The sequence below is a fragment of the Rhineura floridana genome, chromosome 2 (assembly GCF_030035675.1).
Source record: "Rhineura floridana isolate rRhiFlo1 chromosome 2, rRhiFlo1.hap2, whole genome shotgun sequence".
Classification (NCBI taxonomy): domain Eukaryota; kingdom Metazoa; phylum Chordata; class Lepidosauria; order Squamata; family Rhineuridae; genus Rhineura; species Rhineura floridana.
Window position 1 is genome coordinate 681,096 of NC_084481.1, and position 25,521 is coordinate 706,616.

General features: G+C 41.7%; 1 protein-coding gene across 8 annotated transcripts in view; it reads left to right on the forward strand.

Annotated features, from left to right (window-relative positions):
- ITSN2 (intersectin 2) overlaps nucleotides 1-25,521 on the forward strand; it is a 226,842-nt gene that overhangs the window by 14,125 nt on the left and 187,196 nt on the right. The window contains exon 2 of one of the 8 annotated variants that reach the window (XM_061607531.1): nucleotides 11,948-12,011. The exons of the other annotated variants lie outside the window; for them this stretch is intronic. Within the exon in view, the coding sequence (XP_061463515.1) occupies nucleotides 11,984-12,011 (28 nt within the window). The 5' untranslated portion in view covers nucleotides 11,948-11,983. The remainder of the gene's footprint in view (nucleotides 1-11,947; nucleotides 12,012-25,521) is intronic. 8 annotated transcript variants of the gene reach the window in all.

Genomic DNA, 25,521 nt, shown 5'->3' on the forward strand with positions numbered 1-25,521 from the left:
TCCTAGTTGTAGCCATTCAGGATCTGGGTGGAGAATTGGATCCTGGACTAATAGATCCAGGCAGAATGATGTTGAGGTTTATGAATTCTGAGAACTATGGCCATCTAAGCTGAAATGGAACTTGCACGCTATGTGCACTTTTTGCTATCTTTAGTAGGGACAGTAACATGTAGCGCAGTCCCTGTGCTGGATGGAAGCAGGAAAAGCCCATTTGAGAGCTCCCATTCCTCCTTGCTGGGATCTGATATGAATTCAGTCTCTTAAACTTAATCAGCTTCAGAGTTGTCTCTTTGTCCCCCTCCTGATAGCTGGCTATGTCATTGAGGCCCAGGGGTGTAGTTGTCCAGGGTTGTGGGGAGTTCATAGACCCCTTACTACTTTGGGAGCAGGGTCCCTGCAGGGTTTCTATGTACAAGCCAATCAGCATGAAATGGGAGCATGTTAGCCACTGAGAAGAGTCTTTTCACTTGGCTAACAACATGCTTCCTTCTCCTTTCATGCTGATTGAAGCCAATCGGAGTGAAAGGAGATGAGTTAGTCACTGCAAAAGCTCTTATCAGTAGCTAACACACACCTCTCCTTTCATCCCGATTGGCTTCTAGGGTAAGTGAGAACTTCATCGCAAAGTACCACTTGGTCTGTCAAATCCTAGCCTCGCACTTGGCTTAATTTCAGAAGTCGTTAAATCAAAAGCAGGGTTGATTTGATTTAAATCAATTTGATTGATTTGATTTAAATTGCTTCTCTGAAGGACTCAATTTTAATTATTTAAGTTTAAATCGCTAGTGAGAAAGATTCTATTTAATCATCATTTTTAATCATTATTGTTTAATGTAAACTTAATACATATTGTTTGTGCATTTTGGATAGTTATAATTTTCTGATTTTCATGCTGCAGTAGCAGATAAGTATGACGAACCTTAATGTTGAACAAAAAACATATTTCATTTGTATATTATCTAAATATCTTCTGTTTTTTAAAACACATTAAGAATTTTTTTAAAAGCTTACAAAGAAGCAAAAAACAAGAAACAAAACAAGATCATATGTAGGAATATCAAGCAAAGATATCAGGAAGAAAGTACGCCAATAATAAAGTACCTGTTGCATAAGGTAACTTGCATGAACGTTGTCTTATTACATCTCTCCTCACTTGGCCATGTGTGCGAGGGGGGTTCAAATCAGTGGCATAGTTATTTACATATTGAAAGAAGGGAAACCAATAAAAAGAAATGAACCTCCGAAGAATGCTCTTGAGCTTTCCTTGAGTGAGCCAGTAAGTCTTTCGGCTAGAGCTGTAGTCCAGATCCTATTGATCAAGGAACTTAAGGATATGCCCTGCATCTTGTGCCCCCAGAAAGTTATCTCAAGTGTAGCCACTATAACAAGAAACCAAATCAATTCCTTGTATAGCAGATCTTGGTTCTCTTCCACAAAAAGGTTTAGTAAAGCTAAATATGGCGCCAGTAGTAAGTTTTGTCCCGTAATAGTTGAGACTTTTAAAAACCTGTGTCCAAATGCCTGAACTTTAGGACAATGCACTACATGTGCATATAGGTACCACATGCTCCACAGCTCCTCCAACAATCTGAGTTAACCATTCCCACAATCCTTGATAACTGCACTGGGATCAAATATCACCAATGCATTAAGTGCATTTTCCCTAATCTGAGCAGACACAGATTTCAAGGGTTTTCTGGACCAGAGCACTATACATTTATCATCAGGGATAGAGTAACCCAGCTCCTGATCCCAAAGCATTTTTATCCCACAAAATGTTCCTCATTTATGACCCTGTAGTACTTGATAAATCCTTGACACCACCTTTGTATTGTTAGAGAAAAATGGCTTGGGGCTTGTTAAAATGAGCGAAGTTGCTTCTAAAGAAAAGGGAGCATTTTGTATGTGGCATCAGACAGTTCCATGCTAACCCAGAGCTTACCCTGGTCCTTATGAATCAATGCTCCCAAATGGCGAAGTTGGAAAGCTTCACAATACAAATGCAGATGTGTAATACCTACTCCCTCCATTCTATTCATTGAACAAAATTTTGTTTCTGAGCCTTGTATTTTTGTTTTCATGAATGAAACGCGCAGCAACAGTCTGCCAAAACATAAAAAATGTAGGGCAGTAACACACTGTAATGTCTGAAACAAAAACAATAACAGTAATTTTGATGGATGCTATTTGTCCTAACTAGGAAAGGTTCAGTTTGGACCACTGCTTTAAGTCCTGTCATATTTGACCCACAAAGAGCTGAAAATTAGCCTAGATTTCTCGTTAAATAATCCCCAAGTATTTAACATGCTTTGGGCATATAGTAAAGCCATACAACCTTATAATTTGTGGCTGGATCAAATATATCTGATTTTTATTTTAAAACTTGAAATGCTTCCATTAAATCCCAACAACTGCAGGGTCAAAGGTACTGCTGTCAGAGGGACTTCAGAGTCCCCTTAATGACAGGGCCATGCAAATCTGGATGCGGCCGCAATATTAATGCCAGTGGCTTTATAGAAATGGTGAACACCGGGGGGGGGGGAGAGAGTTGACATCCTTGCTTGACTCTACGGGCTATGGAGAAAGCTTTGAAGTCAGAGCCATTCATTCGAACCTTGGCATGCGAATAGTTACACAGCTCTATTAACATTTTAATGAAAGGATTGCCCATGTTCATCTTAAGAACATAAGAAGAGCCTGCTGGATCAGGCCAGTGGGCCATCTAGTCCAGCATCCTGTTCTCACAGTGGCCAACCAGGCGCCTGGGGGAAGCCCGCAAGCAGGACCTGAGTGCAAGAACACTCTCCCCTCCTGAGGCTTCCGGCAACTGGTTTTCAGAAGCATGCTGCCTCTGACTAGGGGGCAGAGCACAGCCATCACGGCTAGTAGCCATTGATAGCCCTGTCCTCCATGAATTTGTCTAATCTTCTTTTAAAGCCATCCAAGCTGGTGGCCATTACTGCATCTTGTGGGAGCAAATTCCATAGTTTAACTATGCGCTGAGTAAAGAAGTACTTCCTTTTGTCTGTCCTGAATCTTCCAACATTCAGCTTCTTTGAATGTCCACGAGTTCTAGTACTATGAGAGAGGGAGAAGAACTTTACTCTATCCACTTTCTCAATGCCATGCATAATTTTATACACTTCTATCATGTCTCCTCTGACCCGCCTTTTCTCTAAACTAAAAAGCCCCAAATGCTGCAACCCTTCCTCATAAGGGAGTCGCTCCATCCCCTTGATCATTCTGGTTGCCCTCTTCTGAACCTTTTCCAACTCTATAATATCCTTTTTGAGATGAGGCGACCAGAACTGTACACAATATTTCAAATGCGGCCGCACCATAGATTTATACAACGGCATGATGATATCGGCTGTTTTATTTTCAATACCTTTCCTAATTATCGCTAGAATGGAATTTGCCTTTTTCACAGCTGCCGCATGCTGGGTCGACGTTTTCATCGTGCTGTCCACCACAACCCCAAGGTCTCTCTCCTGGTCGGTCACCGCCAGTTCAGACCCCATGAGCGTATATGTGAAATTAAGATTTTTTGCTCCAATATGCATCATTTTACACTTGTTTATATTGAATTGCATTTGCCATTTTTCCACCCATTCACTCAGTTTGGAGAGGTCTTTTTGGAGCTCTTCCAATCCCTTTTTGTTTTAACAACCCTGAACAATTTAGTGTTGTCAGCAAACTTGGCCACTTCACTGCTCACTCCTAATTCTAGGTCATTAATGAACAAGTTGAAAAGTACAGGTCCCAATACCGATTCTTGAGGGACTCCACTTTCTACAGCCCTCCATTGGGAGAACTGTCTGTTTATTCCTACTCTCTGCTTTCTGCTTCTTAACCAATTCCTTATCCACAAGAGGACCTCTCCTCTTATTCCATGACTGCTAAGCTTCCTCAGAAGTCTTTGGTGAGGTACCTTGTCAAATGCTTTTTGAAAGTCTAAGTACACTATGTCCACTGGATCACCTCTATCTATATGCTTGTTGACACTCAAAGAATTCTAATAGGTTACTGAGACAGGACTTTCCCTTGCAGAAGCCATGCTGGCTCTGCTTCAGCAAGGCTTGTTCTTCCATGTGCTTAGTTAATCTAGCTTTAATAATACTTTCTACCAGTTTTCCAGGGACAGAAGTTAAGCTAACTGGCCTGTAATTTTCAGGATCCCCTCTGGATCCCTTTTTGAATATTAGCGTTACATTTGCCACTTTCCAGTCCTCAGACACGGAGGAGGACCTGAGGGACAAGTTACATATTTTAGTTAGCAGATCAGCAATTTCACCTTTGAGTTCTTTGAGAACTCTTGGGTGGATGCCATCCGGGCCTGGTGATTTGTCAGTTTTTATATTGTCCATTAAGCCTAGAACTTCCTCTCTCGTTACCACTATTTTATTTATTTATTTATTATGAGATTTGTTAGTCGCCCATCTGGCTGGATAGCCAGCCACTCTGGGCGACGTACATGATAAAACAGTATATAAAACAGTTAAAAATTTAAAAACACAGTAAAACTAGCCCATTCCAAAAGCCTGCCTAAAAAAACAGGTCTTCAGGGTCCGGCGGAAGCTCATTATAGACGGGGCATGGCGTAGATCATTTGGGAGAGAGTTCCATAGGGTGGAGGCCACAATTGAGAAGGCCCTCTCTCGAGTCCTCACCAGTCTAGCTGTTTTGACAGGTGGGATCCAGAGAAGGTCTTCTGAGGCTGATCTTGTTGAGCAGCATCCCTGTCGATGCTGGAGGCGCTCCTTCAAATAAGCTGGGCCACAACCGTATAGGGTTTTAAAGGTTAAGACCAACACCTTGAATTGGGCTCGGTACACAACCGGTAACCAATGCAACTCCTTCAACACAGGACTGATGTGATCTCTACGGCGGCCGCCTGTAATCAGACGCACCACTGCATTTTGTACCAGCTGTAACTTCCGAACCATTTTCAGGGGTAACCCCACGTAGAGCGCATTACAGTAGTCTAGGCAAGTGGTGATCAGGGCATGTACCACCGGTGGGAGCAGATGATTGGGATGGTAGGGGCGTAGCGTCCGTATCAGATGGAGTTGATACAGAGCTGTCCGACTCACAGCCGAAACTTGAGCCTCCATGGACAGCTGGGAGTCAAGAATGACCCCCAGGCTACGGACCTGGTCTTTCAGGGGCAGTTGTACCCCGTTAAGCACCAGGTCTATATCTCCTAACCTTCCCTTGTCTCCCACAAACAGCACCTCGGTTTTGTCAGGATTCAGCTTCAGCTTATTCCTTCCCATCCAGCCACCCACCGACTCCAGACATTTGGACAGGGTTTCCACAGCCAACCTTGGTGAAGATTTAAATGAGAGATAGAGCTGTGTGTCATCCGCATACTGATGACACTGCAGCCCAAATCTCCTGATGATTGCTCCCAGCGGCTTTATATAGATGTTAAAAAGCATTGGAGAAAGGATAGACCCCTGTGGTACCCCACAAATGAGGGGCCAGGGATCTGAGACCTCCTCCTCCAGTGCTACTCTTTGGTACCTCCCAGAGTGGAAGGAATGGAACCACTGCAATACAGTGCCCCCAGTACCTAACCTCTGCAGGCGGTCCAAGAGGATACCGTGGTCAACGGTATCAAAAGCCGCTGAGAGATCGAGAAGGACAAGGAAGGTGCATTCGCCTCTATCCCACGCCCTTCTCATATCATCTAACAAGGCAACCAAGGCTGTTTCAGTCCCATGTCCTGGTCTGAAGCCCGATTGAAATGGATCTAGATATGGATCTATTTGTCTCAGTTCCTCAGAATCCCTTCCTGCAAATGTTAGTTCAGGTTCAGGGATCTGCCCTATATCTTCCACTGTAAAGACAGATGCAAAGAATTCATTGAGCTTCTCTGCAATCTCCTTATCGTTCTTTAGTACACCTTTGACTCCCTTATCATCCAAGGGTCCAATCGCCTCCCTAGATGGTCTCCTGCTTTGAATGTATTTATAGAATTTTATGTTGTTGGTTTTTATGTTCTTAAGCAATGTGCTCCTCAAATTCTTTTTTAGCATCCCTTATTGTCTTCTTGCATTTCTTTTGCCAGAGTTTGTGTTCTTTTTTATTTTCTTCATTCGGACAAGACTTCCATTTTCTGAAGGAAGACTTTTTGCCTCTAAGAGCTTCCTTGACTTTGCTCGTTAACCATGCTGGCATCTTCTTGGCCCTGGTGGTACCTTTTCTGATCCGCGGTATGCACTCCAGTTGAGCTTCTAATATAGTGTTTTTAAACAACTTCCAAGCATTTTCGAGCGATGTGACCCTCTGGACTTTGTTTTTCAGCTTTCTTTTTACCAATCCCCTCATTTTTGTGAAGTTTCCTCTTTTGAAGTCAGATGTGACCGTGTTGGATTTTCTTGGCAATTGGCCAGTTACATGTATGTTTAATTTAATAGCACTATGGTCACTGCTCCCAATCAGTTCAACAACACTTACATCTTGCACCAGGTCCCGGTCCCCACTGAGGATTAAGTCCAGGGTTGCCGTCCCTCTGGTCGGTTCCATGACCAACTGGTCTAGGGAATAGTCATTTAGAATATCTAGAAACTTTGCTTCTTTGTCATGACTGGAACACATATGCGGCCAGTCTATGTCCGGGTAGTTGAAGTCACCCATTACTACCACATTTCCTAGTTTGGATGCTTCCTCAATTTCATATCACATCTCAAGGTCTCCCTGAGCATTTTGATCAGGGGGACGATAGATCGTTCCCAGTATTAAGTCCCTCCTGGGGCACGGTATCACCACCCACAACGATTCTGTGGAGGAGTCTGCCTCTTTTGGGGTTTCGAGCTTGCTGGATTCAATGCCTTCTTTCACGTATAGAGCGACTCCGCCACCAATACGTCCTTCCCTGTCCTTCCGATATAGTTTATATCCAGGGATAACCGTATCCCACTGGTTTTCTCCATTCCACCAGGTCTCCGTTATGCTCACTATATCAATGCTCTCCTCTAAGAGCAAGCACTCCAGTTTTCCCATCTTGGTTCGGAGGCTCCTAGCATTGGCATACAGGCACTTGTAAACAGTGTCTCTCTTCAAGTGTCTTTGGCACTTGTGGTTAGGCCTGTGGTAATTTTGCTCTTCTGAATTTATATCCTGTGCCCCTGCTCTCACAATGCCTACTTCTAGGCCTACCCCTTTTAAAATTTCATCATTTCTTTGGTTTTTATCCCAGGGGGGAGGTTTATTCCGAACCGGACCTTCCTCCGCTCCTGTCGGGTTTCCCCCCTCAGTCAGTTTAAAAGCTGCTCTGCTACCTTTTTAATGTTAAGTGCCAGCAGTCTGGTTCCATTCTCGTTCAAGTGGAGCCCGTCCCTTTTGTACAGGCCCGGCTTGTCCCAAAAAGTTCCCCAGTGCCTAACAAATCCAAACCCTTCCACCCGACACCATCGTCTCATCCATGCATTGAGACTGCAAAGCTGGGCCTGTCTGCCTGGTCCTGCGCGTGGAACCGGTAGCATTTCAGAGAAAGCCACCTTAGAGGTCCTGGCTTTCAGCATCCTACCTAGCAACCTAAATTTTGCTTCCAGGACCTCACGGCTGCATTTCCCCATGTCGTTGGTGCCAACGTGCATCACGACCACTGACTCCTTCCCAGCACTGTCTACCAAACTCTCTAAACGACGGGTGATATCCGCAACCTTCGCACCAGGCAGGCAAAACACCTTGCGGTCTACACGCCCATCACACACCCCACTGTCTATGTTCCTAATAATCAAATCACCCACTAAGAGGATCCCTCCACCCCCTGGAGATATATCCTCGGCACGAGAGGATAGCTGCTCATCCCCCAAGGAATGGGTCCCTTCTAAGGGATCGTTTCCCTCTTCCTCAGCTGGATGCTCTCCTTCCCCGAGACCATCGTTCTCCATGATAGCAGGAGAGCTATCATCGTTGGAGTGGGACACAGCTATAACGTCCCTGAAGGCCTCCTCCACACACCTCTCTGCCTCTCTCAGCTTTTCCAGGTCCACCACCTTGGCCTCAAGGAAATGAAGTCATTCCCGGAGAGCCAGGAGCTCATTGCACCAAGAGCGCACCCACGACTTCTGTCCAACAGGCAGATAGTCATACATGCTGCATGCGGTGCAAAACACTGGAAAGCCCCCACACCCCTGCTGGCTTCTTACCTGCATAGTTTTGTTTAAGGTTTATTATGTCGATGGGTTGGAGACTGCGGTGTAGTTGAGATTACGGAACAGACGGGCAGAGTGGGTGGCCCTGGCCTCCTCGCCCGGCTGCTTAACTCGCCTTGACGCTTCGTCAGCTGGGTGCTTGACGCTTCGTCAGCTGGTGCTCCCTCTAGCTCGTGGAGCTGGCTCCCTCGCTAGGGTGCTCTGACTTTATATGTGTGGCTGGTTCCTCCCAGCTACTGCTGCCAGCCAATGATGTGTTACTTGAGGCTGATGGCTCAACTATCAGCTGGGGCTTAACTCTTTAGGATTATCTCAGGCTTCCTTCCTTTGAAGGCAGGAAGGCAGGCTTCCTTCCTGAGCGAGGGGCGGGGCTGTTTAAGCTTTTGGCTGCTTTTAATCTAAGCAAGGGGCTGCGACTTCCAGGCAAGTCTTTTTTGTTTGTTGTTTTCCCACCTAGAACAGCCTGACCTTTCTTTAACCTAGGGAAACAGAGCTTGTGGTTGTGTTTCAGGAAGGCTAAAGCTGCCCTTTTTAGCAAGGACTGAGCTGACTCTCTCCCTGTATGTATCAGTGGAGTTTCCTTTTTCCCTTTCTCTCCGACTGGAATTTAGCCTTGTTTACAGTGTCCCCTGAAGCTTTCCTGCTAGGGTGGTGTTGAACACTAGCTTTCTATAAGCTTCCTTCTCCTAGGATCTGTCTCCTAAGATATAGGTTCTTTCAGGATTTGGCTCCTAGCTCAGGGTGACCTTAGGCTGCCCTTATTACTTATTGCTCTGAGCTGTTTTAATTCAATTAAATAATGGAATAAATGGGTGCTACTTACCCTCTTCTCGCTCTGCTGGTTAACTCGCCTTGACGCTTCGTCAGCTGGCGCTCCTTCTAGCTCGTGGAGCAGGCTCCCTCACTAGGGTGCTCTGACTTTATATGTGTGGCTGGTTCCTCCAAAACTGGCCAAAACTGCTAATAAAACCCCAATCAAGCCTGTTGAAGGCTTTATAAGCATCAAGGGAGAAGAGAGCCAAAGGGCACCGAGTGCTTCTACAATGTTAGATAGCATTCAGAAGATCCAGGTGAGGTCTGCAATCTGATGTCCTGGCTATATATCAAGTCAGGAAAGAGTTGTACCTTTGTGCAAAGTTTGAGGTGAAATGCTTCTCATTCTAATTAAGCAAGTTAGTGGGGTGATATGAATCCATCTCAGTGAGCTATTTACCAAGTTTGGGTAGAAAGATTATGGTCAACGGATGTCAGGATTGCGACATACCTTCCCCACGCAAAGCATCATTAGAGACCTCCACCAAGTATGGAATGTGTAAGTCATTATAAAAGTTACCAGTAAAGCCATTGAGCCCTGGAGCTTTGTTGTGTTTGAGTTTGTTTGCTTGTTACCTTTGTGCACAATCTGTCTCTGTGAGCCTCTGTAAGAGAAATCATTTGAAGATAGACCTTAATATTAGCTCGGGCAGACACTTCAGAGAAGTATAAACTGGAATAGAATTCTGCAAACACTTTACTAAGTTTTTGCACTTCGTAACACAGCTTCCCCTGCTTGTCATAGACCACCTCCAACCTCCCGTTAAGCTGTTTTTTCTTTATCTCTTTTGCCAATAGTTTTGAATGTTTGTTTCCAAACTTGTAATATTGCTGATTCAAGTAAGACAGTTGGGCTGAAAATTTCAGTCCAATTCCTCTAGTTCTTCTTGCTTTTTATTTTTATTTATTTATTATCTTTATTTATATCCTGCCATCCTTCCAAAACTGGAACTCGTTTTAAGCAACTCCGGATATTATTTAGGACTTCCCACTTCTTTATGCCTAGTTTCCAAGACTCAAATATCCTTTGACAGTTTGTCCCTCTCCAACCTCTGCCAATATTTTATGCCAGCTACTTCACTTATGCATATTCCCTTCACAACAGCTTTCATAGCATCCCATATTGTTGCAGCTGGCAACCACATCCCAGAATTAAGCCACCCCCCAGACTTTGAAGATCCAGGAGAAGTGAATTGCAAATGAAAACCTCAGGGTTTAAGTATACAATTTGTGTACTGCTTGTGGTGTGCCTCTTGCAAGAAGACGGTGTCAGGCTGCTCAGATCTAGCAGCCCTGAGAACTTTCCCTCATTTCATAACCATGCCTCATGCAATGTCAACAGTTCTGGATTACCCTCACCCATAGTATTTGACCCAATGATAGCAAGGGACCGCAAGTTCCAAATGAGAAAACAACCAGAACAGATTATTATTGTTGTTGTTATTATTATTATTATTATTATTTATTACATTTGTATACTTTCCCATAGCCAAAGCTCTCTAGGCAGTTTACAATTAAAAACATTAAAAACAAATACACAAATTTAAAATACTTTTTTAAACAAACAATTTAAAAACATGCTAAAATTAAGATTAACAGAACATAGGACAAACAGTTTGCCCCATCCTTTTATGGTACTCATACCCATGGTCTGAAGACCCATTGCACAGGCAATCAAGAAATTAGCAGGACTCGTAGCAAGAGATCATCTTAGTCATCCTCTCCTGCCCCAAAACATTGATGAAAGCATTGAACATGCCAAGACACATCTTCAATCAAGGAAGTGTGCAATATGCCATGCTGTTGAAGAGGTTATCCTATGCGCAGACGAACCGGAGAAGTTGAAATGGATAAATGTCGCTGGGAATTGGAGGGCTAGAAGATTTCAGTGCACTTAAAACATAGTTTATTTGTAGCTTTATGAGGTCTCCATGATTCCGGCCATTCTCTGCTACTAATGCCATCAGAGACTTCGTCACCAGAGGTAAAGCTAATGGAAAATTCCACCATTCCCAAATTGAGCAAATATAGTATGTTTCTGACTTCCCTGTGGATTGCAGCAGATGCAGACCACCATCCACTGTTGCCCATTAGCTTTTCCATATATTGCTTAAAGTTCTTCCGACACTGCGATGTATTCGGACTCAAGTCTTGGAAAGTCATACTTTCCCCTTTCCATTCAAGTTTATCAATATTCCAGAGGTGCTTTTAGATGGTTTCCTTAGTTGCAAGGTGCAAAAATCAAACAACGATGTCCCTGGGATGTTTATTATGCTGAACGTCTCTCATTGAAAAGCATTGTCGATATCAGCCACCAGGAAGCCTTTCATTAATTTAATCTATGAGAACCATTTCATTAGAAATGGATCAACTGTATCCACTTGGGAAGTTCCTCCAGTCTGCAAATTTTTATACTCATTTTGTGCCTGATGTTCATCTTTTCCATTTGTAGTTGTAAGTCCAGGGTGCTTCTAGATAAGTATTGTAATTTTCCTGCCTGTTTCACTGCTAGATTCCTGTCCTCACTTGCTGTAGAGTCATATCCTTTTCTTATCCAATTCTTTTTTCCTCATGTCCCGATCCCTGTTCTTTTTTCTCTCTCCCACCTTCTAAATACGATCTGTATAGATTTTCATTTAGAGACTTAACTGACTCATTAAGTCAGAGATAAGCCTTGAGAAGAAATACCATAGTATGTAATATTAATGCTTGCTCTAAGTTACTCAGTTTATGTCTTGATGTCTACTTTTTCTTGTTCCAGCCTATACTAATCCCAATTAGTGCCATTTTCTTTTTAAGAACAGATTGCCAGTTTGAAGACTGCATCACACACCTCCATGTTAATTCAGCATTTAGTAGAGTTCTGAAATGCTGTATCATTTTTTTGTTGGACATGTGAGCTCTTTGCTTTGCAGGAGCTGAACAATATTCTGACCTTGTATTATTAATGGTACAATGTTATGTTTCAGATGGCTAAGAGCTAGGAAGGAACATTCAGGACCTTAATGGCTGATATTCCTACAGCCATGAATGGTAAGTAGCTTGTTTAGGGTATTCTCTGAGGACAAGGAGCTTCTGTCTTTCTACGTTTAACAATTCAAATTTTGGCAAATTTGCAGAAGAACATCTACTTTTACCTACATAATTTTCTTGTATGTGTTTTCTGATCATTCTGCATGAGCACACACTACAGCATGAACTGTCTGAATCAGCTGCTGATTTTGCCGTTTGCAAAGGCATGTGGCCTACCTTGTAAACAATGTGACATGATTCTGAGCAGTTCAACTGTGAAGGATGATATACCATTTTTTAAGGCCTTGTCACATAAGTGGCATGCCCCAAAGGTTTTTGAGAGGAAGGACTGTAAATCTTTCTTGCTTAAGATAACATGCATAGCACCAGATAACAAGTGCAAAGCAGTCCTGTTTATTGAGAACATCCTGCTGGATCAGGCCAATGGCCCATCTAGTGCATCATCCTATTGTAACAGTGGCCAACCAGACGCCTTCTGGGAAGCTCGTAAGCAGGACCTGAGCACAAGAGCACTCTCCCCTCTTATGGTTTCCAGCAACTGGTATTCAGAAGCATACTGCTTCCAACTGTGGAGGCAGAGCATAGCTGTCATGGCTAGTGTCAGCTCTACACTGCATCAGCAGTGTCGGGGGGGCTGGAAATTCCTGGGTCTTTGGCAGGGAAGGAAAGTCCTTAGCCAGCAGTCAGGTTGTAAATCTGCCAGGCCTATCCGAAGCGTACTTGCCGAGTCAGAAGTCCAGAAGCGAGGTCAGTGGAGGTCCGGGATCAATTGCCAAGGAGGTCAGTCAAAGAGATGCTGCAGGGAAACTGGGAATACACAAAGCCACGCCTAACGTTGCAGTCAGCAACAAGCTGCAGCCAAGGTGTGCCTTATAAAGAGCAGGATGGACAGCAGGTGTGAGCCCTCAGCGTTTGGGCCTTAAGGAGACAGGCCTGCCTCTCTTCTGCCTGACCTTCTGCTGTCTACGTTCTGCAGGTGAGGGGGGAGTATCCTGTTCACTGTCTGTGTCTGGCTGCAGGGCCTCTGCTGTCCCTGGGGTGCTCTGCAGCTGAGGGGCAGAAGGAGCTGGATTCTCAGGAGGCTCCTCCGTGTCTCCTGCTGCTCCTGGGTCTGCTGCTGTTACTCCTGAGTCGTCCTCATCTGAGGATTCCTCTGACGGGGCCATGACAGCTAGTCTCCTTTGATAGCCTTATCCTCCACATATTTGTCTAATCTTCTTTTAAAGCCATCCAAGTTGGTGGCCATCGCTGCCTCCGGTGGGAGCAAATTCCATAGTTTAATTATGCATTGTGTGAAGAAATACTTCCTTTTGTCTGTACTGAATCTTCCAGTGTTCGGGTTCATTGGATGTCCACAAGTTCTAGTGCTATGAGGGGGAGAGAAATGGCCCATCTAATCCAGCATCCACAGTATTCCAAATGTGATTGCACCATAGACTTGTATAATGGGAGTTTTATTTTCAGTATCTTTCCCAATGATCCCTAGCATGGAGTTTGCCTTTTTCACAGCTGCTATGCACTGGGTTGGCATATTCATTGAGCTATCCACAACTATCCCAAGATCTCATTCCTGGCCAGTCACCACCAGTTCAGATTCCACGAGTGTATATGTGAAATTAAGAGTTTTTGCTCCAACATTCATCACTTTATCTGTTTACATTTGATTGCAATTGCCATTTTACTGTCCATTCACTCAGTTTAAGTTCTTCACAATCCCTTTTTGTTTTAATCATCCTAAACAGTTCAGTATCATCAGCAAACTTGGCTACCTCACCCTAACTCTAGATTGTTTATGAACAAGTTAAAAAGCACAGGTCCCAATACTGATCCTTGGGGGGACTCCACTTTCTCTAGTCCTCCATTGGAGAACTGTCCATTTATTCCTGCTCTCTGCTTCCTGTGTCTGATCCACTTACCCTATGACTGCTAAGCTTACTTGGTAGTCTCTGGTGAGATATTTTGTTGAAAATTTTTTGAAAGTCCAAGTACGCTGTGTCAACTGTGTCACTGTTCTATGCTTGCTGACACTCTCAAAGAACTCAGATAGGTCAGTGAGACAGAACTTATCCTTGCAGAAGCCATTCCAGTTTACTTCAGCAACACTTCTTCTTTTGTATGCTTGGTTATTTTATCTAACAATGCTTTCCATCAGTTTTACAGATGTTAAGCTAACCAGTCTGTAATTTTCAGGATTCCCCCCATCCCTTTTTAAAAATTGGTGTTACGATGGCCACTTTCCAGTCCTCAGATACGGAGCTGGATCTTAGGGACAAGTTACTTTTTTCCTCTAGAAATTCGGCAATTTCACATTTGAGTTCTTTGAGAACTCTTGGGTGGATACTATCTGGACCCCGTGATTTGTCAGGTTTCTTTGTATATCAGGCCTTGAACGTCATCTCTCTTCATTGTTATTTGCCTCAGTTCCTTCCAGCAAATGTTAGTTCAGGCAGGGACACAGCCAGAACACTTGCAGTATGTCTGTGTAGGAAGAGAGCTCCCTTGATTTTTTGAATGTTTTGCCTGTTGACTGACAGAAAATCCTTAGACCTAGACTCTCTTCCTGCCATCCCTGATGGGGATCGACACCAGGAACTCAACTCAGTAAAAACTCTGATTTGACTCACTACTTCAGAGCCACGGAACAACGGACAGACTTGAGACCTGACTCAGAGTTCGGTGGGAACAGAGACCAATATGGCGCCTCCTCCCAACAAATCAAACACTGCAGTCCTAATGGATCCTGTAGTGAGAGAAGAAATCTCTAAACAATTTCAGTTTTTTAAGGCAGCCTTGATGGCCAGCTGGAACCACCATGTTAGAGGAGAAGCTGGGGGGATTCAAAACGCACCTTGACTCCACGGATGAACATCAGCACACCAGAGGAAGAGACGAAGAACTTATCAAAGGCACACAGGGCATTAAATTACAACTGGAGGATTTACAGAATAGGGAACCATAGATCTAATCTTCACTCTCATGGTCTGGATGAGGAGGATGAACAAGACAATATTAAGAGGTTCTTGGTTTAATGGCTGACCTCACTCCTGCCAGCGTTCACACTGGAAGACGATGATTTTGACTGAGCACATCAGGTGCTCAGCCCGAGGATGAAAGATGGCTCAAGAGATGTGATTTTGTTTTGCAAAGTATACAAAGAAACATTGCTGAAATGTTTGAAAGATCTGAGGGAGGTCAAATATAATGATACAGTTATTCAGGTGTTGCAAGATTTAGCACCTGAAACTTTACAGTAGAGGTGGAAGCTATGGCCCTATACCCTAAACCTTCAAGAGGCAGGGTTGAAATACTACTTGGGCTTCCCCTTTCGCTCAGTTGTCCCTTATAAGGGAACAGTTCATTCAGCAACAAGGAAAGGGCCTTTGAACATTCTGAAGATATGCACATAGAGCTGCCAGACTTGGGAAATAGAGCAGATGGAGGCGAAGGGGAAGACAAGGACTCTGCCGGTAGAGATGCTGATTGGAAAGTTGTGTGGAAGAACAAGCTGAAGGCGCTTGGGTTGGGGCAGGATGATTGCAGGAGCAACTTTGAGCCATCTTGTAATCTGAGAGACCTGCTGAACCAAAGGAGGTAGATCACGTTGTGTGTTGCAAGGAAGGTGGCTTTGGATTGAGTGGACGTTAAGAAGGGACTCTGATGTTGGTACTGGGGACATAACAGGGCAGGAGGCGTTTGTAGGTTGCTGGTTTGTTTTTCTTTTGAAGAGTATTCTGTTTGAGATTTGGTTGAAACAGTGTAGGAAGAGATTTCTGCCTTACTTGACTGCCTTATGCAGTAATAAACTGGTGGCTCTGTTTACAACATAAACATAAATTGCATGTTCAGTCTGCCCCAAATAGCAATAGCTGATTGCGAGATTGGTACTGCAAGTATGGAGTTGGGGAAAATGCTTCACGCTTTGGCATTGCAAGCAAGGATCCACAAGGATAGCTGGACCCCGGTGCTGGGGGTGTGCCGGGGGAGACGAATGGATGGCGTGGCTGTAGGGAGGTTGGGTTAGTGGGGAGAGGTAGGAGTATGGGGAAAGAACATAGATGTTCTGGAGCAGATAGAAGCAATGGTACTCAGGGTGGCCAAGGGAAGGGAGCTACGCAGGAAAAAGTCACCACATTAAATCTTAAGGGACTGGGCACACTTCTTAAAAGGATCAGGCTTTACAGATTGGTTAGAGACTTGCAGCCAATGATGCTTATGTTGCAAGAGACACATAATGCTAAGCTGTCGGATGGGTTATCAGTGGAAATATAAATACATGTCAAAAGGCATTAGTAAGGCAAAAGAAGTGGCAATTTTGTTTAAGGGACTGTTTTCTACCACTGAGAAGTAGAATGGAACACAGTTGGTTACCTTTGGTAAGTTCTACCCTCCTAATGAAGGCTAAATTTTTTACAGTCTAAGGGGAAACTGTGTAAACTCATAAAGGCTGATCTGATAATGGGAGGGGACACTAATTTGAATTGCAGGGAGGGAATGTTACTACAGGGGAAGTAAGGTGATCTGAGGCAGCAAGGGGTGAAAGGTGGCATGGAGGAGGGCAAATTGGCTTGCCAGAGGCTGTAGGTAAAAATTGTTTTTTGAATTTTTGGGAAGGGATTAATGAAGTCTGGGCAGAACCGTACCCCAGGGATTATAGTTGCACATTTTACTCTAGAGTAGACCATATAGTACTTTCTCTAGATTGGACACCCTCATAGTCACTGATTCATTGCTGACTAATATAAAGTCCATGGATATTGGGGTAATTGGGTTACGGATCATGCTCCGGTGAGCCTATTCTTTTAGTCATCCCCTAAGCAGTCTCTCCTGGCATGGAGGCTTAATCCTGCTTTGCTTGCATCTGAGTTCATCAGGGAGCGTATCAAGAAGGGATCAGAGAACTCTAGTACAGAAATTACTGGAGAGACCCGCTTGGAGGTGATTGCCACATATTACCCAAATATCCTCTTTGGCATGTTGGTGAGAGTGTGGGTTGACTGGAGGGTATAAGCATATGTGGTGGGAATGTCAGAAAGTGGCGAGTTTCTGGACTCAGGTAAGAGGAAAGGTCAGAAAGATTACAGGGCAAGAAATAAAACTGATGCCAGAGCTTGCTTTATTGAATCTACTCTTGGAGGAAAATAGAGATGTTTTATATGAAAAATTGATGTGATATGCTGGTTGCAGCCTGATAATTGATAGCACACTTCTGGAAGGACTCTGCAGGCTTCCCTCTAGCATCGGCAGGTGCAGGAGATTGCGCCTCTTGAAAAGCTGACCTCCAAATTAAGGTTATCTAATAGGAAAAAAGGCAAAACAACTGTATGGCGGACTTGTGGACATTTACAACCTTTATGGTGGCTGGCAGTAGCAGACAACTTCTAGCTCACTTCAGGTGCTTATGGATTGTAGTTAATTCTTTTTCTTTTGAAATACTGATGTATAATGAGGCTTCTGCCCTAGAGAGCTGTTTCCTTTTCTCTCTCTTTGCATTGATTATTGGGGAGCGGAAGGATAGGGGGAATGGGAGCTCTAGTCATTGTGGAATTTTGTTGGATTATGTAAAAATAAATAACTAAAATGTTTAAAATGTTAGTTCAGGCACAGGGGTCTGCCCTATATCTTCCGCTGTGAAGACAGATGCAAAGAATTCATTCATCTTCTTTTTAGCCTCCTTATCCTGCTCTTGCACACCTTTGACTCCTTTGTCATCCAAGAATCCAGCCAGTCTCCTGCTCTGAATGTATTTAAAGAATTTTTGTTGGTGGTCTTTGTTCTTAGCAATGTGCTCCTCACATTCTTTACTATTATACGGCGCGGGACCACGATATCTGTCGGAACGCCTCTCCCGATATGAACTGGCCCGTACACTACGGTCTACTACGAAGGCCCTCCTCCGGGTTCCGACTCATAGGGAAACCCGGAGAGTGGTGACAAGATCTAGGGCCTTCTCAGTGGTGGCCCCCGGACTATGGAATGGTCTCCCCGAGGAGGTGCGCCTGGCACCGACACTATCATCTTTTCGGCGCCAGGTTAAAACCTTTCTCTTCTCTGAGGCATTTTAATTCCTGTTAATTCTAAATTATTATATTTTGATTTTAGACTGTACAGATTTTTGTACAGTTTTGTATTGTGATATACTGTATTGTGTTATTTTATTGTATTTTTAATGTTCACCGCCCAGAGAGCTGTTGCTAGTCGGGCGGTATATAAGCTTAATTAAATAATAAAAATAAATAATAATATTAGTATTTAAATGTATTACCCGCCCTTCACCCAAAAGTCCAAGGGTGGTCACAACAGTTTAAAAATACATCATTAAAAACAGTTAAAAGCGACCTAAAATCGCATCACAAAAAACAGGGTGGGGTCTTAAAAATACGCATCTTAGGTGTCAAAGACCAGGGTAAAGAGGCGTCTTCAGCATTTGCCAAAAACTATATAGTGAAGTTGCCAGTGGGAGGGAGTTGCACAACTTTGAGGCTGCCACAGAGAATGTCCTCTCTTGGGCCACCACCACCCAGAGCTTCTGAGGGTGACAGAACTAAGAAAAGAGCCCCCTCTGCCATTCTTAATACCCAAGAGAGAAGGAGGTGGTCTTTCATATATTTGGGATCTAAGGCATTTAGGGCTTTAAACACTAATGTGAGCACTTTGAATTGGGCCCGGAAACAGACAGCTATTTTAAAACAGTGGTTATATGAGTTCTAAAGGGAGTCCCAGACAGTAATCTTGCTGTTGCGTTTTGGGCCAATTGAAGTTTCCGAGTCTTTTGCAAGGGCAGGCCGAGATTTTAACTGTTAGTATCAGGGCTGTGGAGTCGGAGTTGGAGTCGGACAGTGGGAAAATAGAGGAGTCGGAGTTGGAGTCAAAGGTTTGGCGTACTGACTCCACAGCCCTGGTTAGTATGTGCAAAAGTGATGGATCTACAAAGTGATCTAGGTCAACATGTTGATCTATCTAGCCTAGGGGTAGGTAATGTAGTGCTCTCAGGATGGTTGGTGGGTTACAACTCCCATCAGCCTCACTTAACATGGCCGATAGTCAGGGATGATACCAGCAACATCTGGAAGACACTGCATTGGCTACATCTCAATACTGTCCATTCTGATTGGCAACTGCGCTCCAAAGAAAAGGACCCACCCAACATGTCTAAGAACATTTTAATTGGAGATGCTAGGCACTGAACCTTGGACTTTATGCATGGAAAATATGTGTTCCACTGAGCCATGGCCCTTACCTCTCTATTTTGGTATAACCGTGGGTTTGATGTAAGCACCAAGTTAAAGACATACAGGGGAAATAAAACACAGTATGCTATTAGAATATATTGGGCAATTTCTAACTTCCTGAGGTATTATCACTTCCTGAGTTATGTTTGCTTTTTCTCTCAGAGCTCCTGTGTCTTTAGCAGAAATACATGCACAATGAAATGCATAAAGGCAGAAATTCAACAAAGCTTTTCTGAGCTTGAAGATGTAATGGCAGAGAAGTCTGTCTTTCGAATGTATGGCTATTCATAGAATCATAGAATAGTACATTTGGAAGAGGCCTATAAGGCCATCAAGTCCAACCCCCTGCTCAATGCAGGAATCCAAATCAAAGCATTCCCAACAGATGGCTGTCCAGCTGCCTCTTGAATGCCTCCAGTGTTGGAGAGCCCACTACCTCTCTAGGTAATCGGTTCCATTGTCGTATGGCTCTAACAGTTAGGAAGTTTTTCCTGATGTCCAGTCAAAATCTGGCTTCCTGCAACTTGAGCCCATTATTCCATGTCCTGCACTCTGGGATGATGGAGAAGAGATCCCGGCCCTCCTCTGTGACAACTTTTCATGTACTTGAAGAGTGCTATCATATCTCCCCTCAGTCTTTTCTTCTCCAGGCTAAAGGTGCCCAGTTCTTTCAGTCTCTCCTCATAGGGCTTTGTTTCCAGTCCCCTGATCATCCTTGTTGCCCTCCTCTGAACCTGTTCCAGTCTGTCTGCATCCTTCTTGAAGTGCAGAGACCAGAACTGGACACAGTACTCAAGATGAGGCCTAACCAGTGCTGAATAGAGGGGAACTAATACTTCACGCAATTTGGAAACTGTACTTCTGTTTATGCAGCCTAATATAGCATTTGCCTTTTTTGCAGCCACATCACACTGTTGGCTCATATTCAGCTTGTGATCAACGACAATTCCAAGATCCTTCTCACATGTCGTATTGCTGAGCCAAGTATCCCCCATCTTATAACTGCATTTGGTTTCTTTTTCCTAAGTGTAGAACTTTGCATTTATCCCTGTTGAATTTCATTCTGTTGTTTTCAGCCCAATACTCCAGCCTATCAAGGTCCCTTTGAATTTTGCTTCGGTATTAGCTATGCCCCCAATTTTGTATCTGCAAATTTGATAAGCATGCTCGACAGAGCTCCAGTGGCCAGACTGGTTTAACAGTCAGCCATTCTGATTGAAGGTCTGTGAGGGGAAGAGGACATCTCCTAGCAACTCTCAGCACCCTTCACTTGCCAGGATTTTTTGGGAGAAGCCATGAGTGTCTAAAGTGGAATAAAGATCTGGTGTGGATGTGGCCCGGGACAGCCTTGGTTTTTATTTGGGTAGGAGACTACATGTGCCTGCTGTAGAATAAAAATGTGGGGGAAATCCTGAAAAAGAATGATACTGTTCACAATCTTTTCCTTTTGGAAAGGAAAGGGGCTTCCCCTCTGCTCAGTGCCCACCCACCTAATCTCTTCCCCTTTCCTCCTCCCCTTCCTGTTCTCCTCCTCCTCCCTCCCCCAGGTCAGTTTCACCTATCCTAATCATGATTGCACAGGAGTAAATTCCTTTTTTTTAAAATAATTTTTATTCAAATTTTTCAAAAGACAAACAAAACAAAGTAAAAAAACATAACAATACAACAAAAAAAATAAAAATAAAATAGTTGACTTCCGATTTGTTGCAGATCAGCTATAAGTATATAATATACATCAAACCTGTCCCTTAATATATACATACAGGATCACTTTTCTCCATAGGCTATCTTAGTTAATAGTCAAATCCCAATATCATCATTTTATTTTGATCTTTCAACAAAAAGTCTAAGAGAGGCTTCCATTCCTTAAGAAATGTGTCTGTCGATTTTTCTCTAAGTAGACATGTCAATTTATCCATCTCTACTAAGTCCATTAATTTCAATAGCCATTCTTCCGTTGTTGGTGTTGATTCCATTTTCCACTTTTGTGCATATAATAATCTTGCTGCCGTAATCATATATAATATTATTCTTCCATATTTCTTTTCTATTTGTTTATCCATAAAACCCAATAAAAAAAATTCTGGTTTTGACTGAATATTTATCTTTAGAATTTTTTGCATCATCCTACCTATCTGTGCCCAAAATGATTTTGCCTGTTTACACAGCCACCACATATGATAAAATGATCCTTCTTGTTGTTTACATTTCCAACAAACATTAGAAACATTACTATACATTTTTGACAATTTTTCTGGAGTCATGTACCAACGGTACATCATTTTATAGAAATTTTCTTTAAGATTATAGCATAATGTAAATCTCAAGCCTTTTTTCCACATATTTTCCCATTGATCCATTTGTATATTATAACCAAAATTTTTGCCCATTTTCCATACACTCTTTTACTTGTTCTTCTTCCATATCCATTTTCAGTAAGAGTTTATACATTTTCGCAATTATATTTTCATCATTTGTACACAAACCTATTTCAAAATCAGATTTACTTATTTCAAACCCATACATTTTCTTATCCATTTTATATCTTTCTAACAATTGTAAATAGGCAAACCATTGAGAACTATATCCTTCCTTTATCAGTTGTTCTCTCTCTTTCATTATATATTCTCCATGTACATTTTCTAATAGTTCTTGATAAGTTAACCATTTCTCTTTTCCAGCCATTTCTCTTCTGTAAAACGCTTCTTGACTTGAGACACATAATGGTATTTTCGAATAGAACCTTTTTTTATATCTATTCCATATTTTCAACAGAGGACGTCTTATAAAATGATTATTAAAGTCTACATTTACTTTTACTTTGTCTTTTTTTTTTTTTCAATAATTTTTATTCAGATTTTCATAAAACATACAAGACAAAATCATAAAACATTCAAAGACAAAAAACAAAATCAAAAATAGTTAAACAAAAAGAAAAAAAGAAAAAAAAAAACAAAAATAAAAAATAAAGAGTAAAATATTGACTTCCCATTTGTCAAAGATCAAATCAGTTATAAGTCTATAATATATAACAATCCTGTCTCTTAAGTCATATTATAAAATCACTTTCCTCCAGTAGTTATCTTACTTAATCATCAAATCTCATAAACATTACTTTATTCTTTCCACAAAAAGTCAAAGAGAGGTTTCAATTCTTTAAGAAATATATCTATCAATTTTTTTTTCCAGATAAGCATATCGATTAATCCATCTCATTACTAATTATGATAATCTTATTGTCATAACCATAGTCAAAATAAACATTTCAATTAATCCATCACATCAGAATCTGTTAGGTTCAATAATTTCAGTAGCCATTGTTCTATTATCTCTATTAGTTCCATTTTCCATCTTCCATCTTCAGTAGTCTTGTTAAGTCCAGTAATTTCAATATCCAATCTTCCATTATCAGTATTCCATAATAATCTTGCTGTCAAAGCCATAGTCATATAGTAAGAGTCTGATGGGGATTACCTCTATCCCAAATATTTTCTTGCCATCCATTCTGAATAGGTTGCTGAAATACTGCTGTAAAATCATATCTCTGTTCTTTTTTTCAAAATACACTGGGTCATCTCTTAAAAGTTTTTCCATTGTCACATGGCTGCAGTTAATTCCATAGATTTTCTCTATATTGGGCTCCATCACATCATTCCAGTCCAGAAGATTATCCATGCCATTGATAACTTTATCTCTAGAATCTTCATTCATTTCTTCAGAGATAACATTGAGTTCCAAACAATAGATTTTATTTCTAAAGTCCATAGACTCCAAATCTTGTTCCTGTTCCACGTTGGTTCCAATCTCCGGGATCTCCTCTCTCACAGGGACCCCTATTCCAGTCTCCAGGGTCACCTCTCTCACAGGGACCCCTGTTCCAATCTCCGGGGTCTCCTCTCTCACAGGGACCCCTTCCAGGGTCACCTCTCTCACAGGGACCCTTATATCTTTAATCTCCTGCTTCATTTTACTCAATTCAATTTTCATTATCTCAATCTCATCCATTATTTTCTGAAACATAGTTATTTCCAGATTTTCAGCCACTTTCTTAATTGCCATTTTAAAAGAAAAATATAAGAAAACCACTTCTTATTTCAGCAACAATTGGGTTAATACTCCAAACTTGGTGACATCACAGTATAAACAAAGCAGACAGCCTTATCTCTCCAATAGTTAAGTAAACAAAATGCAGTTCCCAGGATCGAAACAATTAATAGCAATCGTCAAGAAACAGATTCGTCAAAATAAAATAGACCAAAAAGAGAGTAGTCTCAAAACAGTATAATATTTTTCAAAATAAAAATCTGGAATAGAAATCCCTCTTCTGTGTATATCTTTAGAATGCAAATCCAGGACAGCTTTTTGCAACAAAAACAGAGATAAGCTATTAATTAGTGCGTAGCAGAGAGAAGTTATGGCTCCCCAGTGAGATGTCAAAAACTGATCAATCTGGCAAATCTCTTTTAAACAGCAACAATTTAAGTCAAGTAAAAGAAAAATATAGAAAGAAGGGTGCTTGCCTGTTAGTGCGTTCTCTCTTAGAAGATAAGGTGAACGTTCGCTTTATCAGATAGAGCTTGCTGTTAAAAATCCGTCCCACCTTCGTCGGCTGGACCTCGTCCCATAAATTAATGAGATCTGGTCGTCCCAACAAAAATAGGCTTTGAGGTTAATCTCTTCGTTTCTCCCTACCCGGGAGAAGTTTAATCAGTCAAAAAAAAAAGAAAAAACTGACTGATATATCTGAATAAGCTTCTTTTGAGGCAGGAGCCCGTCTCAAAAGCAGGCACAGGCTAAGTCACCCTTCCCGGAAGTCATTTACTTTTACTTTGTCATACCATAGATATCCATGCCATCCCCACTTCAGATTATGGCCCTCCAAATCCAATAATCTTTTATTCCTCAATAATAACCATTCCTTTATCCAGACTAAACAGCAGGCAGCAAAATAAAGTCTCAGATTTGGTAATCCCAGTCCTCCTCTTTCTTTGGCGTCTTGTAGTAATTTAAATTTAACTCTTGGTTTTTTTCCTTGCCATACAAATTTAGAGATATCTTTTTGCCATTGTTTAAAAGGTAAATCAGAGGATATTACCGGTATTGTTTGAAACAAAAACATCATTCTCGGTAATACATTCATTTTTATCACGGATATTCTACCCATTAATGACAATTGTAGTTTATCCCATCTTAGCAGATCTTTCTTAATCTCTGTCCATAATTTTTCATAATTATCATGAAACAACTTTGAATTTTTATTTGTCATAATGATACCTAAATATTTCAACTTTTTCTCTATTGTAAAATCTGTCTTGTCCATTAACTCTTTTTGTTCCCTTAAAGTTAAATTTTTCACCAACATCTTTGTTTTTTGATTGTTGATCTTAAATCCTGCTAACGGTCCAAATTCTTTTAATTTGTCCATCAATACATTAATTCCTTCCAAAGGGTTTTCTAATACAATTATCAAATCATCAGCAAATGCTCTCAGTTTATATTCTTCTTTTTTTATCTTTAATCCCGAAATCCTTTTATCTTGCCTTATATCTCTAAGCAGCACTTCTAAGACCAGAATAAATAGAAGGGGAGATAATGGACATCCCTGTCTTGTACCCTTTTGTATTTCACATGAATCCGTTAAATCTCCATTAACAATTATCTGAGCCTTCTGAGATGTATAAATCGATCTAATCCATTTTATAAAATTGTCTCCAAAATCCATTTGCTCCAAAACCTGAAACATAAATTTCCAATTCAAATTATCAAATGCTTTCTCAGCATCTAAGAAAATCAAAGCTGCTTGTTTATCATTTCGTTGTTCTAAATATTGCAACACATTCAAGACATTCCTGACGTTGTCACATAATTGTCTTTTAGGTAAAAACCCCGATTGATCTTCCTGGATAAATTGTTGCAATATTATTTTCATTCTTTCTGCCAAGATCATTGTAAAAATTTTATAGTCATTATTCAATAGAGATATCGGCCGATAATTTTTTGTTTTAGTTAAATCTTGCTCCTCTTTAGGTATTAATGTTATGTTAGCATTTTTCCAACTATCCGGTATCTTTCCCTCTTGCAAAATAGAATTCATTGTATACTGTAAAGGTAGCAAGAGTTCTTCCTCCAAACATTTATAGTACATTGCAGATAACCCATCTGGTCCTGGCGCCTTTCCTGATTTAATTTTGTTTATAGCTTCAGATATCTCTCTTGACGTGATAGGGCCATTAATAGCTTGTCTCTGAAAGTCTGTAATTTTAGGCAAATTCTGTTTAGAT